The 19,746-nt window shown below is 38.6% G+C and overlaps 1 protein-coding gene across 2 annotated transcripts in view; it reads right to left on the minus strand.

Moving 5' to 3' along the window:
* The window catches only part of SSPN (sarcospan), a 43,087-nt gene extending 26,759 nt beyond the window's left edge, over window positions 1-16,328 (minus strand). The window contains exon 1 of one of the 2 annotated variants that reach the window (XM_003126415.5): window positions 15,959-16,328. In XM_003126415.5, coding sequence (XP_003126463.1) covers window positions 15,959-16,237 — 279 coding nt within the window. In that variant the 5' untranslated portion in view covers window positions 16,238-16,328. Of the gene's footprint in view, window positions 1-5,619; window positions 5,761-15,958 lie in introns of those variants that run through there. The other variant, XM_085025120.1, reaches the window with a different exon arrangement.
* Window positions 16,329-19,746: the final 3,418 nt, after the last annotated feature.

The following is a 19,746-nucleotide window of genomic DNA, read 5'->3' on the forward strand; positions in this document are numbered from 1 at the left end:
GGTTGCAGCTTCAGCTCAGATTCAGTCCCTGGCCTGGGAACTTCCATATGCCATGGGTGCATCCAAGAAAGAAAAAAAATATATTTTAAAAATAAAAATAAAATGTCCTTTTACTTCTTTATCATCCTTATATAGCACTCCTCCTTCAACCATTTCAATCCAATAATATTCATTCTTTAAACCCTACTCAAAGATCTTCTCTACCTAGAAAAGTTACCATTTTTGCACTCCCCAGTTTGTATACACTAGCCCATTTGTTCCCCAAAACAATGCAATAAGTTAAAAAAAATTACCCCATTTTATAGAAAATTGTGACTTAGAGCTGTTAAGACACTTGCAAGACAAACCAAAGATTTTTTTAAAGCGTTAAGAGGTTTCATTTCTGCATAGTATTAAGGACTGTATTATATGAAACCCTTCTCCCTATAAAACACTTTCAACTACAGAGTTCCCGTTGTGGTGCAGTGGTTAACGAATCTGACTAGGAACCATGAGGTTGCAGGTTCGATCCCTGGCTTTGCTCAGTTGGTTAAGGATCCAGTGTTGCCGTGAGCTGTGGTGTAGGATGCAGACGCGGCTCGGATCCCGAGTTTCTGTGGCTCTGGTATAGGCCGGTGGCTACAGCTCTGATTCAACCCCTAGCCTAGGAACCTCCATATGCCGCGGGAGTGGCCCAAGAAATGGCAAAAAGACAAAAAAGTAATAAAAATAAAACACTTTCAACTACACTAAGCATCTATAGGCAAGAGCTGGAACTAAGACCATGGCATCAAGGTAGTGTCTAAATGGCTACACCCTTACAAGACTAGAAAATAATTAACCCACTGGCACTGAAATTTATCAAGAAAACCATTCTATCTCAGCTGATGGGGTGGAGGTAAAGGTTTTGAAGGTTTTCTACTATTTGCATGGTCCTGAAACCTATGAAGATGAGAAGTTGAAAGTAACACAACAGCGATTCTGGAAAAAAAAAAAAAAAAAAAAAAAAGCAACACCTATTTTTCTCAACAAATAAATTGTAAGAGGGAGAAAGAGGGAGGGGAAGAGAGAGGGTAGAAAGGAGGGAGATAAGGTAAACCTTTGAGTAAAGGAAATGTAGGAAATCTATGAACTAGTTTCAGTTCATAGATCTTCTTGGAATCTTGATTTTGACAAACTGTAAAGAAATATTCATGAGTTAATCATGAATATTTAAACACCAATTTGATCCTATTAAGAAATTGTTAACTTGTTAAATGTGGTTGCTATTTTCATTATTTTTTAGTCTTCATCTTTTGACTTAACATAGTGAAATATTTATGGACGAAATGATAGAATATCTGGGATTTACTTCTACATAATCCAGTGTGTGATGTGTGAGTACGGAGGGAGTGTAGGAATATACAAATGAAGCAGCATTGATCATCACTTAATAATTACTGAATCTGGGCAATTGGAACATAAGGGTTCATTACACTCTTTTATCTATTTTTGAGTAAGCTTAAATTTTTCCATAATAATTCAAAAGAAAAAAAAAGTTGGCTCTTGAATCATCATTCCACTGGGACATTTGGCAAGACAAACCATTTGAAAGGGTTACACCCTCAAATAGCCCATACTAAACTATCACATATAAATACTCTTAGAAAATAAACTCACAGACCAAGTATAGCAAACACAGGAAGAATCAATTCATTAGCAAAGGCCAGCACTCTTGTGCATCTAAGTGTGCGTACATGTACACACACACATTCTCTCTCTAAGAATTAAAGCCACGTGAATTTTAAAGAGCAGAACTAACAAGTAGGGCCTATAAAAAATCCATTCAATATATAACTATACTATTTGTTTACAAAATGATTTTACATTACATATGTGATTTGTAACTATTTTGTTTACTTAACCATCTACTGTGAACATATTTGAATAAATAAATATTTTTAAAAGTACATTAAAAAAAACAGATGTGAAAGGAGAAATTGAAAACATGAATAAAGAACAGCGCACTTTAAAAATACTAGGAATATATTAAAAACCATCAATAACAACAAAATAGGAGTTCTAGAAATGAAAAATAACATTGTTGGAATTAAAAACTCCATAGACAAATAACAGGAAGATTAAACTCAACCAAAAAGGGAATAGTGAACTGGAAGACAGATCTGAGGAAATAACCTAAAATACTGTAAAGAAGGATACAGGGAGATGAAACATAATAGCAAGGTTGAGAAATAAGGAAGATAAAGTGAGATAACAGTTCCAGGCAAAGTGACTAAAGAGAAGAGAGAGACAATATTTGGAAAAAATAGATAATTACTGAATTTTTTTTCATAATTGATGAAAGACACAAAAATCTTAGATTCAGGAAACATATAAGAGAATCCAGATGTAGGCATATTGTAGCTAAACTACAGTATCCCCCCAAACAAAGAGAAAATCAGAAAAGCAACACAAGGAAAGGGGCATGTTGTCTATAAAGGAACAAAAATTAGATATTTACCAAACTGCCTAACATCAATAACTAAAGTCAGAAGACAATGGAATGATGTATTTTTTAATGCAAGAAAATAGCTATTAACTTGAGACTACAGAACTATTTTGTATTCAGTAACTTGTATATTGTTATTAAGTAGACTAAAAATGTTCAGTAGAAAACAGGAGGAATAAATTCACCTAACATTGGAACACACGTTTCTCATTGATCTTTAGATTGAGCTGAAAAATATTAGCAAGGATATAGAAAGTTAAACAACATTATTAAAACCTTGATTTTTTAGAATTGAATACAGAACCCTAAACTTCCAAACAAAGAATCCACCTTTTTTCCCAAGCATAAATAGAATGTTTATAAAAATAGGCACATCCTAGGCCACAGAGTAAGTATCATAAAATATCAAAGAATCAATAGTTTGGAAAACACAGGAACTCAGCACAAAGCAATTAAGTCAAAATCAATGAACAAAAGATAACCGAGAAAGACATTAGAGAAAACCCAAATAAATAGTGAGATATTCTTTGCTCACATAGAAAGTAAAAATTGAATGAAAATACCAAAAGTTGTTTTTGTTTTAAACCTTGAGAAGCCAATTCTAAAATATATATGGAAGAAAATATGGCTAAGATTCACCAAGACAGTTTTGAAGAAGAATAAGACGGGGGGAGGGAGGAGTGGAATGGCTGCTTATGCTATCATCTTTATCACAAGATGCGCTATAGTGTGATTTAAATTTAGACAATGTGATATGAGCACAGTGTTAGACAAATAAAACAATGGGATCAAAGAGAATCACAGACACAATCCTTAAACCTAATATGGAACCTTGTCAGATGATAAATGGAAATAGCAGGTCAGTATGAAAGGGCTGATTATTTATGGTACTAAGACAATTAACAATACAAAAATAAAATATGGACACTACTTACATACGCAAAAAGTTAGACCACTTAGATTAAAGGTATAAATGCAAAAGCAAACCTTCAGCACCTTTGGAACACAATATAGAAAAATGTCTTTTTGACCTTGGAGTAGTGAGAGACTTCTTAAAAATATATCAAAGAACATACCATAAAAAGGTTATCATATGGAAATATATTAAAATTAAATCTTTTTGCAACAAAACCACCATAAACAAAAGTAAGACGTAGTACCTTGTCATATCATGACACATAGTCTGTTCTCAGAAAACATTTGTTAAAAAAAGTTTTCAAATTAAAATTAAAAATTTTAAAAAGACGTGGCACCAACTAGGAGAAGATATTTGCAGTACCTAAAATCACAAAGGTTAAGTAACAAAGAGAATAAATCTTGTAAATCGGTAAGAGAAAAACAACCCATAAAAAATCTGTTGGATAAATAAAGGTTAGAAAACAAAATAAAATGATCAATAAACATATATGTTCAATTCCAGCAGTAATCAGAAAATCATAAATTTGAAAAAGTTATCCTTGCACTCAAGATAAGCACACAATTAATCTGCTACTCAGCCATAGAAAACGATGAAATTTTGCCATTTGCAGCAACATGGATGGACTTGAAGAGCATTATGCTAAGTGAGATGTCAGGCAAAGACAAATACTTATATGTGGAATCCAAAAAATACAACAAGTAGCAGTTATAACAAACAAGAAGCAGACTTAAACAAATACAGAGAACAAACTCCTGGTTACCAGATTAGGGGGAGGGATCAAGATAGGAGTGGGGGAGGTGCGAGGTGCAAACTCTTGGGTGTAAGATAGGCTCAAAGGTGTATTGTACAACACGGGGAATAGAGCCAGTATTTTGTAATAACTGTAAATGAAAAGTAACCTTTAATGTATGAAATTTTTTTAATAAAAAATTTTTAAAATTAAAATGGTCTGACAGTAACAAAAGTTGGCAAGTATGTAGATCAGTGGGAACTCTGACCCTCCGAGAAGGTAAATTAGTACATCTTTGAGTTTGGGTACTGATTTTGCAATATCTAATAAGTTGAAGATGCCTATATCTTAGGACCCAATAATTCAATTCCTAGGAATATCCTTCCCAAAACTTGGAAATGCATCCATAGAGAGCCATGGAACAGAATATCCATTGAATCACTGTTTGTAATTGTAAGAAAAAAAACAAAAAAACAACTTAAATTTTCATTAACAGGAGAATAAACTAATTAATTGTATATTCCTATAATGAAATATAGTACTGTAAAAACAAATGAGCAGTGTCAATGAACAATTATAAATAAATTGCAAAAATAATGTTGAACAAAAATGATATTATGCTACTATTTATTATAAAACTTAAAACATAGAAAATAATATTAATTATTGGTCATGGACATATACATATAAAAAGTGTGAAAACAGGCATAAGCATGATAAATGCCAAAATTAGGGTAACAGACACCTCTGGAGAAGGAGAGAATATGATTAAGAAAGGAAACAGGTGACTTTAATGTATTACAAAGTTTTCCTTCTTAAAAAAATGAAAACAACTATGACAAAATATTAAAACTTGGGAACATGGGTATAAATAGGAAGTTGTTCTATTGTTCTGTATATGTTAGTATATCCTAGAAATTTTCATAATTAAGTAAGAAATGTGGCTAAAACTTGCCAAGACAGTTTTGAAGAAGAATAAGATGGGGGTAGTTAATTTTCATAATTAAAATCATAGGATTATATAGAATTGCCCATACTTGTTGACCACGCAAAAATAAAGGTAAAAATCATAACCAAAATCTTTTGGAAAACGGCAGAGCTGGGATTCAACCCACATTTGTTTTTATTCCAACCCACTTTGGTTTTCATTCCCTCCTACCATTCCGGCCCCCCCTCCCCACCCATGCCTTTTCTGATCCTCCCCAGGCAGGATTCATCACACCTTCTTCAGGGCATCATCTTAACACTTAAGTTTTTTTCTAATTCAATGAATTTTATTGTATTTATAGTTGTACAACTATCATCATAACCTAATTTTAGAACATTTCTATCCCAAACCCCTAGTCTATCCTTCACTCCCCAACCTGTCCTCTTTGGTAACCATAAGATTTTCAAAGTCTGTGGATCTGTTTCTGTTCTGTGAATAAGTTCATTTGTATCCTTTTGTTAGATTCCACATATAAGTGATAGCATATGATGTTTGTCTCTCTCCATCTGACTTACTTCACTGGGCAGCATAATCTCTAGGTCCACCCATGTTGCTACATTTGGAAGCAGACACTTAGTTTTTTAACTCTGTGGTAGTTGGTTGTGTGTATGTGTCTTTTCCCAGACACAGCTCCTCCGGGGCAATGCACCTGACATCTGGAAAGATACAAGAAGAAGGCTAGATGTGGAAGGTTTCTGTTTTACAAGGAAGTACTTTTTCTTTTATAGGCTTCTGTTCTGTTTCTTACCAACCACCCCGCTCACTCTCGTGGTGACTTATCAGAAACTCATCACCAACAGTTTCTACAAATACCCACCTTTGCAATATAATCCATTTTCAAAGAATCTAAGAGACAAAACTGTGTTCCAGCATTTCTCATGCATCAACACAGGGGGTAGAAGGGCTATGTTTTTGTGGGAAAAAATAAATAAGCTATAGTTCATTTGTTTCACTTTGGGATTTTTCAAGTCCTCAGAAGAGAAAAGAATCTTATAAATGTGGATTTAGCCTACTCCAGAGGTAGAGAGATGGGATGGATTTTATTATTCAGGCATAATTAAGTAGGTTCTCAAATTAGGTCCCACTTTAGAAATGATGGCACAGATAATTCTACATTAATACTCCCGGGTCCATGTATCTGAAACAGTACAATAAATAAAAATTGATGAAATAGTACAGTATACAGAAATTATACAGTAAATCAATATAAATTCCATTATAGCACATTGTAACAGGAACGCAAATGAGAAGACAATTCTGTTTAACCTTTAAAAGACATTATCAAGTGGCTTTTCTAATTAAGAGTACTTTTTACAACAACAACAACAAAATACATATATATATATACCCCCAACAAAACAGGATATAATGGAATGTTAAGTAATATACCATAACATTACTTCTTTAAAAAGCGTTTTGTCCTTTCCATCAAGAGGAAGTCAGTGTCCCCAGGCAGCCTGCAGCCTCGCCTGCATTTCCCCCCTTACCTTCCATGGCAACTTGGGCGAGCTAGACACTGAGCTTTTTGTGAGGTGCGTGTGTGGACGGGGAGAAAGGGAGAGAGGCTTCAGGGAGGTCTCCAGGTGGAAAATTTTGTGACGCACTAGATTTGGTGACTGAATGCGAATTATTTATCGAAGCTGCTCGAACACAATAGTGACGGTCACCCTAGGTCCACTTTTTAAATTATGTTTGGTCTCAGAGCCCTTAACTCTGAGCGAAACCCTTTCGTAGGTATCCGCAACTACTTGCTGGGGAAAAGATTATGCACAAAGCCAACCTGAGTGGGTTGGAGCGTTCTGTTTCAGAATCTGAGTAGATGAGTGCGCGAGAGACGTGCATCAACTCACTGAATGTGTATCACACACACTAAGGTGGTCGAATTCTGTCTTCCATGGGCACACAGTCATGAAGAAATTATTTTGCATGGATTATAAGGTACGCACCTTACGGAGACCTAGTTTGCCCTTTCACTGCCTTGTACACAGCCCGCCTTGACTGAGGTCAGGACAGTCGCCCTGTCTTCTTCTCCCTAATGGAGCGGCACCCTCTACCCTCCCACAGAAAGGAAGGCTGAACTGCTGTTTCCCTTATCTTGGAAAAGGCCTCCTTCACAGCGTTCCTGGCTCCTGGAGCAGCTAGTATGTATGCCACACACCTGATACTTTAGAAGGAAGCCGGGAGGTGTTATGTTTCTCCCTAGGAGTAAAGCGAAAATTCCCTGCCTAGTCAGGGTCTAGTTAACACATTAGCAATTCCCCCTCTTTTTTTGTCACCTGTCTTTATCTTCTACACAAGAGAGAGGCCTTGATAACAACCTATCTTAAAGGGATTTTAATGACCCGTTACAGTAGATGCTGAATCAAACACTTTCAAAACAACCGTTTGAGGGGATGCTGCGAAAACAGCATCCTGGAGGTTTCTGCAGCCTGGCCCAGCCAGCTGGGGAGGGGGACGGGAGTTGCTCACTTCTGCAACAACAGAAGGAGCCCAAACAGAATTTCTTTGGCAGAATGTGAGAACACTTAACTTGTGAATACATCATTTGCTTTGTAACATGCAGTCACTTACCAGCCTTTTCCCAGAGCACAGAAACTGAGCACTGAAACACTCTCATGACTGTCTTAGGCAGTGGATGTGGCTCTAGCACCCTTGGGTCGGAGGGAATCATCTTTAAATATGCTCAAAAATGAAACCAGTGCTATTATAGGAGGTCTCTGGAGCTAAACCATGCCTTTTCTTTGTTACTTATTTGGGATGGGGATTGGACCAAGGGTTGAAAGGCAGCATATTGGAGAGGTCTCACCAGTCTTGTCTTGTCTTTCCCTCTGGGATAATTTGAGTTTGTGCATCACTCAGTAAAGTAAAGCAGAGCCCAGTTAAAGATTTCTAAGCTGGATGAACGGGGTGGGATGAGAAGTCCTTGGGGGTTACAAACATGGGGGACCCACGAGGAGCTGTGTGCTCCTGCTGGGGCCTGTGGCTGGTGGGAGCACCCTAGGGTTTTATTTTGACCCATTCCACAGAACAAAGAGTGTTAACCTAATTTTCCAAATCATCATCCAAAATAAAAACATCAGATGCATATTATAAAGAAGACCTGAGAGGTGGCTTCCCTTGAGTTCTAGAAAGACCAAACCTGAGATCACAGCCCCCAGAGCCCAGAGAGCTCATCTCATTGCTGAAAATCTGAGCCTCCTCCACCAGTGCAGCCCAGCCAGCCACCCTCATTTCCAAGCCAAGGTGTCATTTAGCTAAATCCTGACAGCAACTCATTCCCAGAGTAGTCAAAAAAGGCAGAGGTTTACTAAACAGTGATGCCTAAGCCTTAAAGAGCTAAGGCAGCAAATGAAATGCCTAACCTACCCTTAGAATTGTATTCACCAACTGAATCTACTTGACTTTATTTTTACTGAAGTTTGACAAAAAAAGCAATCTGTAAATGCATTGAAAGCACCCTCTTCTTTAAGTGTCACTACGGGGCGTGAACCAGAGCCATGCCACCCCACTGCACTCCGAAGTGTTAGTTACTGGCTCAGAATCCTCATGAGAAACATGCAGACGTCTAGCTGTTCCACGAAAGCCATAAGGCCTTTGTGAATAAGCTGAGAAATATACTTAGGAATCACTGGGGTGGTTGTACAAGTTAATATCTCTCAGTGAAAGGACTGTTAATTGAATTGTGTCCCCACCCTCAAATTCACACGTATAAGTCTTAACCCTCAAAGTGACTGTATTGGAGATATGGCTTTATAGGAGATAATTAAGGTCACATGAGGTTATAAGGATGGGGTCCTAAGCCTTAGGTGAAGAAGAGGAAGAGAGACAGAGATTCTTCCTCCTCTCCATGCACATACACCAAGGCAGGACCATGTGAGCACACAGCTAGAAGGTGGCCATCTGCAAGTCAAGAAAGGTGCCCTCGTCAGAACCCCACCTGCTGGAGCAGACTAAGACAGAAATAAACATGTATTTTAGTTATCGCTTTGTGTGGAAGTGTACACATATGAATTTTAGAGCCAACCAGGGTGAAAGAGTGAGCTGCCTCACTCAGGCATCTGACAGTTAACACCTGCCAAGTTTTATCTCAATACAATGAGATCTGAGGCAGCATCCAAACCATCTGAAAGAGGATATGCCTGTGAAATAGGCTTTTATATAGTTTATGCTACCAATACTGTTCCCAATATCCTGTTTTAAAAGAAATTCATGGAGTTCCCATTGTGGCTCAGTGGAAACGAACCTGACTAGTATTCCTGAGGACAGTTTGCATCTGGTGTTGCTGTGGCTGTGGCGTAGGCCAGCAATCTGTAGCCCCAATTCGACCCCAAGCCCAGGAACTTTCATATGCCACAGATATGGCCCTAAAAAGTGGAAAAATTTTAAATAATAAAAAATAAAGAAATTCACCTTTGGCTTATGAGCTCACTATAATAAACCTAGGTTTGAATATTCACAGCAAGTAATAACTAGAGGGTTAAATATGACATCACCAGGTCTCCTCTAGCTCTGGATTTTGATGGACTCTTTTGAGCAGCATTTCTCTAGTTTGCCAAGATCTAGGCCTCCAAAATGAACTGTGCTTTGCAATGACGTGCTATGTAATTAAAATTTAATGACTAGATTCCATTCTTGTCCTACAGCAACACAAATATGCACACTGAACTCTTCATACACCCTTGTGTGTTTCCTTTAATGTTGTTGCCAACTTGTCAGGGTACAACAGAGGCAAGTGAACCCAACTAAAGAACACCCTTAATAGAAATGTCATGGGCAAGGCCAATGGCAAGAACAAGTCTAGAAAACATCCATTGCCTCAGACCAAATTGAAAGTGGACATCCTATTGGAAATCTATGAAAATATTAGACCAAATATTAGGGAAACCTAAACCATTGCTTTCTTTGTAGAAGGTAATGTTGACATCTAGCCTTCAGCCACATCAATCCTAATATGTCCTAATTTATTCCAGTTTGGGAGAATGCAAAATAAGACAACCTTTTTTTCCCCCTTTATAAAATCCTGCTGTCATTTTATAATATAAAATAAAATATCTCAATAATACTAAGTTAACATGTTCTGAATATTCCTGGAACCCAAGAGCCCAAAATGGAGTAATAACATACCCATTATTATTACCTTTTAGTTCTTTTAAGCATTATCGATAAACTTAAAATTTTCTATACTAGAAAATACAACTAAATGTCATTTCTCAAACCGTAGTTTAAAAATGGGTATACACAAGTTAAAACCAAAGCTCTAATAATAGCAAGTATGGAACAGAGTTCAATTCAAAGCTTACTGGATGCCATTATGTGTTAGGGATACAGAATGGCCCCATGGCTAAAAGATAATTAATTGCTTTACTTTTTGATTATTCCCAAATTCTATGCACTACTATTTTCAGCATAAAAAAAAATGATGATTGTCATATCAGAAGTTTCTAGTGATTGACTTTCTAAGATGAATATATCCACACTACAGGATTGAAAAATATCAGAAGCTGTCTCTTCTCCTCTTTATCTTAAAAAGAGAAGGAAGATTTGGGGATAACTTTCTAATTGTATAAGCATTCCCCTGGCCTTCGAATATCTGGCTTAGTATGAAGCTACCAGTAGAGGTGAAAATGTATCCTTCCAATGATTCTGAGCATCTAATGATTTCATTCCATCTTTATTTATTCTTTTGTTTTCTTTTCTGTTGTATTATTAACTTTATTTATTCTTTATTCAGTATTCCTAAATTCTTTCAGGGAGCATGTCACCAGATTCTGGAATATTCCCTTTTATGTTCATACACTTATTAAAATTGATTTTTTGCTAAAGTAATTCAATTACTTTCCATTTTTATACTTATTATGAAAACTTCATTTACCTATAAGTTAATTTCCCTACCCTTATTTATTATATATATTTAGTGGGCATGTAATTATCACTTCTCAGTTCCTAACAATCCTGTGACAATTTCTACAATAAAAATTATTCCCCAGTGGTACCAGAGATGCAGTATTAAGTTTTAGAATCATATTAAAACCCCAATGAGAACTAGCATGCAATGTCTTCCTAAAAATATAATTCTAGATTAAATTTCTCAAATATCAATATACCTGTACAGAAAACTGACACCATTTTTTTTGGTCCTTGACTTTAGAATTCATCCAAAACCTCAAAGCCAAGCCATTTTCCCTTCCAGTTTCTCTTCATAACAATGATCAAATCATTTAGCCAAATCATCAAGCCTCAATTTCTCTACTTACAAATAACAGATTATGACAATATATGTTCTTTACTTGCTATACGTCTTATATCTATTTGGGAATTTCAAGGTACATGCTGTTTTAAAATAAATAACCACCTAATTTTCCCTTCCATTAAGTCAGGAATAAAAATAGATTTAAAAAATCTAAATACACCTGCACTTTGAATTCCTTAGAGTAAGTTAATATATGAAAATCATTGAAATTCTTGACAAGACTCTTAATCATTACAGATTCACACGATAAGTTTTATGAATGACATTAAGGAAAGGAAATATTTTCTCCTTTAAGTCTTGTCCTTAAACTTTCTAATGTGATTAATGTGGTACATAACTCAAGGATCGTATTCCAGCTGGATGTGATATGGGAACAATGGAGCAAGAGTGAGGACAACTAAAAACCACAATAAGACAAATAGATTCCCACTTTTCATGGGAATATTGCCTACAGGGAGGGACCAAGAGATTAAAAAATACTAAGCATCCCCATTGGAGGGATGAGAAGCAAGAATTTGCTCTGAAATTGACTTCAGAGTAGAGTTGCCAAAGCAAATAAATCACCGTTAAGTGAAATACTCTGAAAGGTAAATGGACTTTAAAAATATTTGTGTAGTTCAAATTTTCTAATCGGAAGTATTCATTACTGTCAGATATGATAAGGGCACATGTCCATCAGGCTCTCTGGAGAGCTCCTCCTTGTATATGATTCATTATTTTTAGATCAATGCCTAGCACAGCAGACATCCCCAGCAAATGTTACTGAGTAAAGAAAAAGAAGCCAAAGTTCAAACATGTTACGCTTCACCTAAATCAAAATGGTATTCATTTGAGTAAAAAGTAAGTAAAGACCCCAGAGTTTTTTAGATTCCTTCAATCCAAACATATTTTTTCATCAGTAAGAATTCTGGAATGATGAGCCAACTTGAACACCTATTCATTTGGCCTAGCTAGTCAGGCCATTAATAGAATAAAATGCAGAGCAAACTTCTATTTCCTAGGATTCCTTGCCCCTAGCCAAGGTCATCCTCAAAGATCCTGTTTCACTTTGTATGGTCCTTGTGGAGTCACGTGCAACCCTCAAGCCACATAGAAAGAATTTTGAGTAAAGAATGGCACTTGTATAGGTTACATGGTTTCCTTGATGGCTCCATCTTTTGTTTTTTCCCTTTACGGAAATCTTTTGTAATTGAGGTAAAAAAGACTTCAGTTATCTCTCTGATGGAGAGTGAGGGAGTCATATTTTACAGCTAGGTAAGGAATAACCTATTTATTTTTCTAAAATCCCACTGGACATAAATTTCTTATCAGAGATGATCAATGGCTTTTTCTATAATTGGAAGTTCACTGAATATTCATCAAGTCACCCAGACATTGGTCAAAAAGAAGTTGCCCTGTGAATTTATCCACATGCCTAGATTCCATCATAGGAACGGTGATAATACCCAAATCCCAAAGTCACGGGATGGCAAACATTGTAGAATGAAGCACCATATGGTCAGAGGCAACTAATATAAAGGGAAATAGAAGAGTGAAGCAGATCAAATTGTTGATGGAGTGGGTGCCTCAGTCAGGGGGCCCTGCTTGAATTGAGTGTAAATTCCAGAAGCAGATTTGACTCTGCCTCAGCCCCAGGGACTGACCTACACTGCTTTGGTCTAGCAGGTCTGCTAAACAGGACAAACTTTCCAGTATTTCCTAAGGGATATACCAGACCAGAATCAAACCACGTCCCTAGGGAAAATGACCCTAGGAAGCTCTTTTCACCCAAGTTAATTTGCATAAACCTCCAGAAAGATTAAGAAACTATGGGACTCAGATCTAACACCATAAAGACTGCTACTAGTAACTTGGCTGAGAACAGAGAAAGGTGAGATGGCCGAGCTGATACCTCCCTGAGGGTTCAGACTGGTCTGGGAAATGGAGCAAGTCCAAAATGACTGTTCTGCATGACTGGAGATAAAACAGAGCCACCTGTACTTCGAAGAGTGCCACTCTTGATGACTGCTCCACTGTCACTGATAAAAAGCACCAGTTCACTGAATGCTTACTATGTTCTAAGTTTTAGAACATGGATTCATTTCTTTATTCCTTAGAATAGACAACCCGAAGAGGTGGGAATGATTATGACCATTCTGATTTCATCCATGAAGAAACAGAAGCCCAGAGAAGTTAAGTCACTTGCCCCAAGTTATTCAGTGAATAACGGCCAAGGTGCAGTGTTTATGCTTCTCTACTTCACCATCCTGCCTCCCTGCCTTTTCCCTTCCCTCAAAGCTTGGGACGAGCACCCCAGGACCAACTGCTGACAGTGTGAGAGTGCAACAAGCATGGTGTGTTTGTGGGAGTTGCCTGCAGCTCTGGCCTAGGTGGGGATAGGTTTTTTCTCGCCTGGCCCCCTAACCTTCCTCACTTGTCTCTGGCTATCTCCACTAACTGCCCTGCTCTACACATGCTCTCTGTTGAAAGAAAAGATTACAAATATCATCAGGACAGACATCACTACAAGAAAAATTCCAAGTGGGTCTCAGATTATAACATAGAAAACTAAAAAGAAAGAAGAAGGAAGGGAGGAAGGAAGGAAGAAGGGAAGAAAAGAAAGAAACAAAACCGGCTGTGGATAATGCTCTATGTACCACACCCAGCGAGCTTCCAGAGCAATACGAGGAACTCCTAAAATTTCAGAGTTGCATGATTTTTTCCCCATCTAATTTGGTCTCTTGTTCCTGGACTTTTTAAAGTTGAAATAAGGAAAAGTGAGAAAATGCTCAGGCAAATGATATTCAAAACACTCAAATGAGAAGTGTTTGTCCAAAGGAGGGAGGGCGGGAGGAAGGAAAGAAGGGAAGAAGAGAGGAAAGAAGGAAGAAAAGAAACAAACAAACAAAACTAACTATAGATAATGCTTATATACCACACCCAGGGAGTTTCCACAGCAATACATGGAACTCCCGAAATTTCAGAGTTGCGTAATTTTTTTTTCCCCCCGATCAATTTACTTTCTCATTCCTGGACTTTTTAAAGTTGAAATAAAGAAAGGAGAGATAATGTATATGCAAATGATATTTAAAATCCTCGAATGAGAAGTTTTCGTCCCTTTCTGCTTTTAATTCACCTAGCCTTAAAGACACATTTTCCCCCCTCTGAGTATGTTGACAGTTATTGAAGTGACTAACATACCCAATATATCTTAGCGAAAAGCTATTTTTAAAATCACTCGATTTAGAAAACTCCAATCATGATAATTTCAGGGGGATTCTTCGTACACAAATTAAAAGTTTTAAATTACTCTGCAAGAATTTGTGAGCTCAAATACTCTTAATTAGAAAATACCTGCATCGATGCATATTTAATCAGGTTTTTTAACACCTGTCCCCAATGCACAATTATTTTGAGGGTTGTTTTATGAGTTCTAGTTTGTGTGGTCAGTGATAGCAGTAATGAAGCCATATGAGACTAGGAGCCAGAGGGTCCATTCAGGTCTCCCTCGGCTTTGCCACTTTTCACCTCTGGGCTTTGAGAATGTCATTTAACTTCCCGTAGCTTGTTTCCTCCTGTCCACAGATAACAGTTCCCTCCTCAAAGTGTTGTTTCATGAATCCAATGAAATAGTGCACATGAAAGAGAATTTTGTAAGCCTGGGGCGCTATCATATTAAAATCGCAAACAAAATCTGGTAGCAATGCGGCTCAATGAGGAAAATACAGATGGAGCCTGCTGCAAAAAGGAATCAACTTCTCTGATTTGCCACCTCACGACCCGGGGTGAGTCTGCCCTTGGTTCTCTCATTTGGGAAATCAAAGGATAATAACTACTCCATAAGGCTGCTGTGGAGATTACAAAACAGATACGTAAGGTGTCCAGCAGGACAGGCCCACAGTAGGTGCTCAATAAATGGCACCCATTTCACATCAGAGAATCCATGCAATTAAGGCAAGTATGCTGTGTCCCAACATGCACGCACAACAGCTGAATCGTGCTCTGCTTAGAACAGTACATCCGTTAGCAGAGTCCCAAATAGACTCCCGCCAGGGCCAGCGCCCCGGGCTTATCCCACTTTAGACTCCAGTGGATTAAGGCAGTACTTGCTGTATTTGCATTTCCTGCCTTCGACCACTGTTTTAATAAAAACTTACTAATGGAACCTCAGACTTTAAAAAATCGAATCGATTCTACCCGATGTGGCCCTTCCAAGTACAGGCTTTTTTCCTAACTTGCTTTTACAGGAAGAACTTATTCACTTTTTCGCCACTTCTGTAGGGACGAGGTGGGGTCTGGAGAAGAAAAACGCCAGAAGTGAATCTGCTGTTGTTACCGGGGCTGTTCAATGTGATCAAAATAAGCAGCCTGTGCCTCGCCTCCCCAGCTCCAGCGCGTGAGGCTCAGGCCTGTCGGAGGTGTTGAGAGCGACAAGCAGGACAAGGGCAAGAGCTCCGCCGCCCTGGGCGGACCCGGGGCGGCGGGCATCGGTCACTAAGCGGAGCGCGAGTTAGAGGCGTGGAGCCGGGGAAGGGCGCATGCAGGTGGGTTAGTGGTAACTCGACCATGCGGCGTGGCATTCCTGTGTGGCAAACGCGCTCAGGCAAAACAGACTCGATGCTTACAATGATCCCAGCCCAAAATGGAGTGTCTCTGACTAGCAGGGAGGAGCTGATGCCGGCCATGAGAAAGCCCACCACGGTCACGGCGATGCCCAGGGCCAGCTGCAGCAGCGCCAGCAGCAGCGGGAACCGGCAGCCGCAGCACGTCCGGGCCTCCTCCTCCCCGCACTCCTTGGGGGCCCCCGCGCCCCTCTTCGGCCCCATGTCGTCGGGCTCGGCGGCGTCAGCGGCCGGCGGCCCCCCTTGGCTCCGCGCGCCTCGGCCGGGCAGCTCCCTGCCCATGGCGGCTGCGGGGGCGGCAGCGAGGGCGGCGCGGGGCGGGCCGCGCCAGCACTGCTCGGCGAGTTACGGAGGCTGAACAAATATGGAAAACATTTGGAGGGACTCGCCGAGCCTCTGAAGGCCACGGGGACCCGCGGCGAAGGGGGAGTCGAGGGGGGTCATCAACTGCCAACACGCCGGGCGGGACGCAGCGCCTGCCTGGCCGGGCGGGGTTGCCCGGTGCCTCCTAAACCCGACGCGCTTTAGGCAGGCTGCGGGTGCCCGCGCCTGTATGTGCGCATATGCGTGTGTGCGCGTCTGTGTGTGTTATTTTCCTCACTCCAAACCCCAGGATTTTTTCGGGTTTGTTTTCGTTTTGGGAGAGGTGCAATCCAAGGTGATGAATGTTTAAATCATTTAATTAACAGACAGTTGAATCCAAAAGAGGCGTTGCTAGGCTCCGAGTTGTGAAGTTGTTTCCAAAAGTTAAATTGTTCTCGGTTTTCCAACCAAGGCGTGGGCTCTTCTCTTAAATTCTGCAACCCAGTTGACAAATCAAGGTATTTTTCCCAGTGAAGTATTTGCTTTTGAAATAACTGTTTATAGAGACACTGGGCCAATTGTGAACTCTCTCACGTGTATTTCTTTTTCAAAGCTCTCTTAATAGTCTATACAGTCTCCAGCCTGGCCTTGGCTGATCACAACAGTGCCTCTGGGGATTGTTTTACACCTTAGACATGTACAATTTAACTCAGTCCACTTTCGAGATATTTTTAAAGCACCTACAATGTGCTAGAAAATAAGGATGCCCGAGGTAGATTTGGTTCCTGTCTAATGTCCCCGAACAAATCAATAAAAGCGATTATTCTTATTCCCACATACCTCTCCTCAGTAGCACTTAAAGCAAATTTCAGTGAAACCACTAAGAAATGATCCCATTACTTTGGAGTATTTATATCTACTTTGGTATGGTCATTTGAGCATTGAGAAAGCTGTATTAAAAAAAAATGATGTCACCAAGATGTTAGGATAAAGCTTCCTCCTAGATTGTTTGCTATCAGCTAATTTAAAGAAAATCTAACTCCCTGCTTCGTCTCCACAGAACTAGAAACTAATCATCATCAATTCTCTTTGTAAACTGCCAAGTCCCCAAAAAGTTACCTCTGAAGGCCTGAAATATATTCTTTTTTTTTTTTCTTTTCTTTAATGAACTTCAGTGCGTTCTTTATACCTTTCTTCTGGATCAGTGAAAAAATGTGGTCCATGAAACAAATGCAGTAGCTTAAAAAGGAGAAACCAAACCACACATCCCAGTGTCCACCTAGAAGCAGTAGAAGCAGCGCTCACTCTCACAAGAGGAGCAGAGGGGCAGAGATAAGGTCATTGTCAGCTTTAAGGCCATTTCACCATTAGGATTTCTAGTGAGAACAGACAAAAGCTGATGTTACACCAAGGTACCCATGTGACTTGTGTCTGACTGAGAACAGCAGAAAAGACAAAGGAGAACAGTACTTGGTTTTTCTACATAAACCTAGAAAACATTTTTAGGAAACTAACTGACTACACGGAATTAATTATTTGTTCTTATAAATAATAGTTACTAGTTACTGGGTATCTATCTAGTCTGTAACTAGCACATGATAGGAGCTTTACCTCGCTGGCTGTTACTCCTTATAACCACCTTAGAATTGTAATGTTTACTTTTAAAGATGAAAAATTGAGTATCAGAGTTATTAAGTAACCAGGGTATTAAGCCACTTACCTAGTTAGGGATGAGTGAGGGGAAGCACGCGTGAACACTTGTGGATTCCCTCTTTTATTAATTACTTCCTTTTGTCAAACAAGTGGGTGGACTGCTTAAATCATTTGTGATTTTGAACAATTTAATGATCATCGGGAGTATATTGTCTATCATAGAATTAGCTATTAGCCTTGAACCTAAGAGTATTTGACTAGAAAAATATCTCAATGCACCACCATAATATACTTGATTGTTGATTGAGACCATTATTTCTATTACTAAGTTATAATGAGATACAAGCTCTATTTGCTGACCAATACTGCTGGGCTGTCAGTTAAGGGTAAAATATTCTTAGCCTTTTCCTCAATATCTTAAATTAGGTGTAAGTTAGAATAGGTGAACAAAATAATAGGATATTCCTATACGCTTGTCTTCTAAGTTTCAGAAGTGTGTGTAGCTTACAGTTGTACATAATTTCTTATTATTAAAGGCTTACTTTAATTGCCTACTGAGACAAGTTACCAATGAAACCAGTAAGAGTGAACAACAATCCAGATAAATGGTAATCCTTCTAGGCTGTTTACAACTGCCGACCTCAATTTTCAGCTTCCAGCAAAGGAAGGCAGTAGCAGTAATCAGAGCCTACACCTACTCAGACTCCCAACCACATGCTTGAATCTGTGTCTGAGGGGCCAGTATCAGGAGGCGATAGCACTGAGGATGGTATTTTTACTTACTTGATGTGGGGAAGTAGAAACAAAGAAGAGGGTGAGAAAAGTTGTCAAAAGTTTAGTGATAGAGAGTAATCAAGGATAAAATAGGATCAAAGAGTTTTTAACAACAAAAAAGCTCTTCCTTTAATATCTCCTTTCCATAGAAAAATCACCATTTCCCTCTCATCACATAACAGAAATGAGCATTATTTTTTTTTAGTATTCATAAATTACAATGTCTCTGTTTTATAGGTTAAGCAATATCCTCTTCAGATATTTATATTACTGGGGAAGAAGGCAACGTAGAAACGAAGTGTCTTCAGATACTCTATTGGCTGCTTCTGTAACTCAAAACGGACAGAGACTATAAATTAGAAATTGCAGGAGTGTGGTTAGTATAAGGATTGGGATGATTTTGATCCTCTGGGGAAAAAAACAAAATTAAGTTTAGCATTTCTGTGTTTGCTGTCTCTCCAATTCAACATTTGGACATATTTATGTTTCAGAAGTTCAGAAATGGGAAGATCATAACACTCTTTAAAATCAGTGTCATTAACAAGATGTCCTTAGGAAATACAACTAGAAAGTAATCTTTAAACCACCATATTTCAAAACACATGATCTTAAACTCACCAGGAACAAAAAAGATTTCATCAGAAAAATTATTACAATTTCAAGGTCCGTGTCAAGTCTCTTCAGTAGGTAATTAAACATATCTTAGATGTTCAGTTAGATTTGATTTCAAGAAGTATCAAATGCTCTGCAGAGACCAATGGAGAACTCATTTATGATTTGCAGCACCATTGGCCTAAATGCCTCTCTGGCCTCCATATCTTAAGTGACTCTAGGAATATTATTGATCCATGTGTGAATGTGTGTGGACAGAAAAAAAAGAAAATCTCTAATTTTTGTTCCTATGTTCTTTAATTCAATATAATTAATTCTAAATCTGTATTTTGGCTCAATTTTAACTCAAAAGAATTGACCCATTTATGATTTTTGTATGACAGCTTGTGTTGCCAAGTTCAACATCATATGTGCAATGTGCCCACTATGGTCAACAGAGGGCTATAGAG

This window comes from Sus scrofa, chromosome 5, assembly GCF_054392235.1.
Source record: "Sus scrofa isolate SSC_HxYL_T2T_F1_AM1 chromosome 5, Sscrofa_HxYL_maternal_Yorkshire_Landrace_v2.0, whole genome shotgun sequence".
Lineage (NCBI taxonomy): Eukaryota > Metazoa > Chordata > Mammalia > Artiodactyla > Suidae > Sus > Sus scrofa.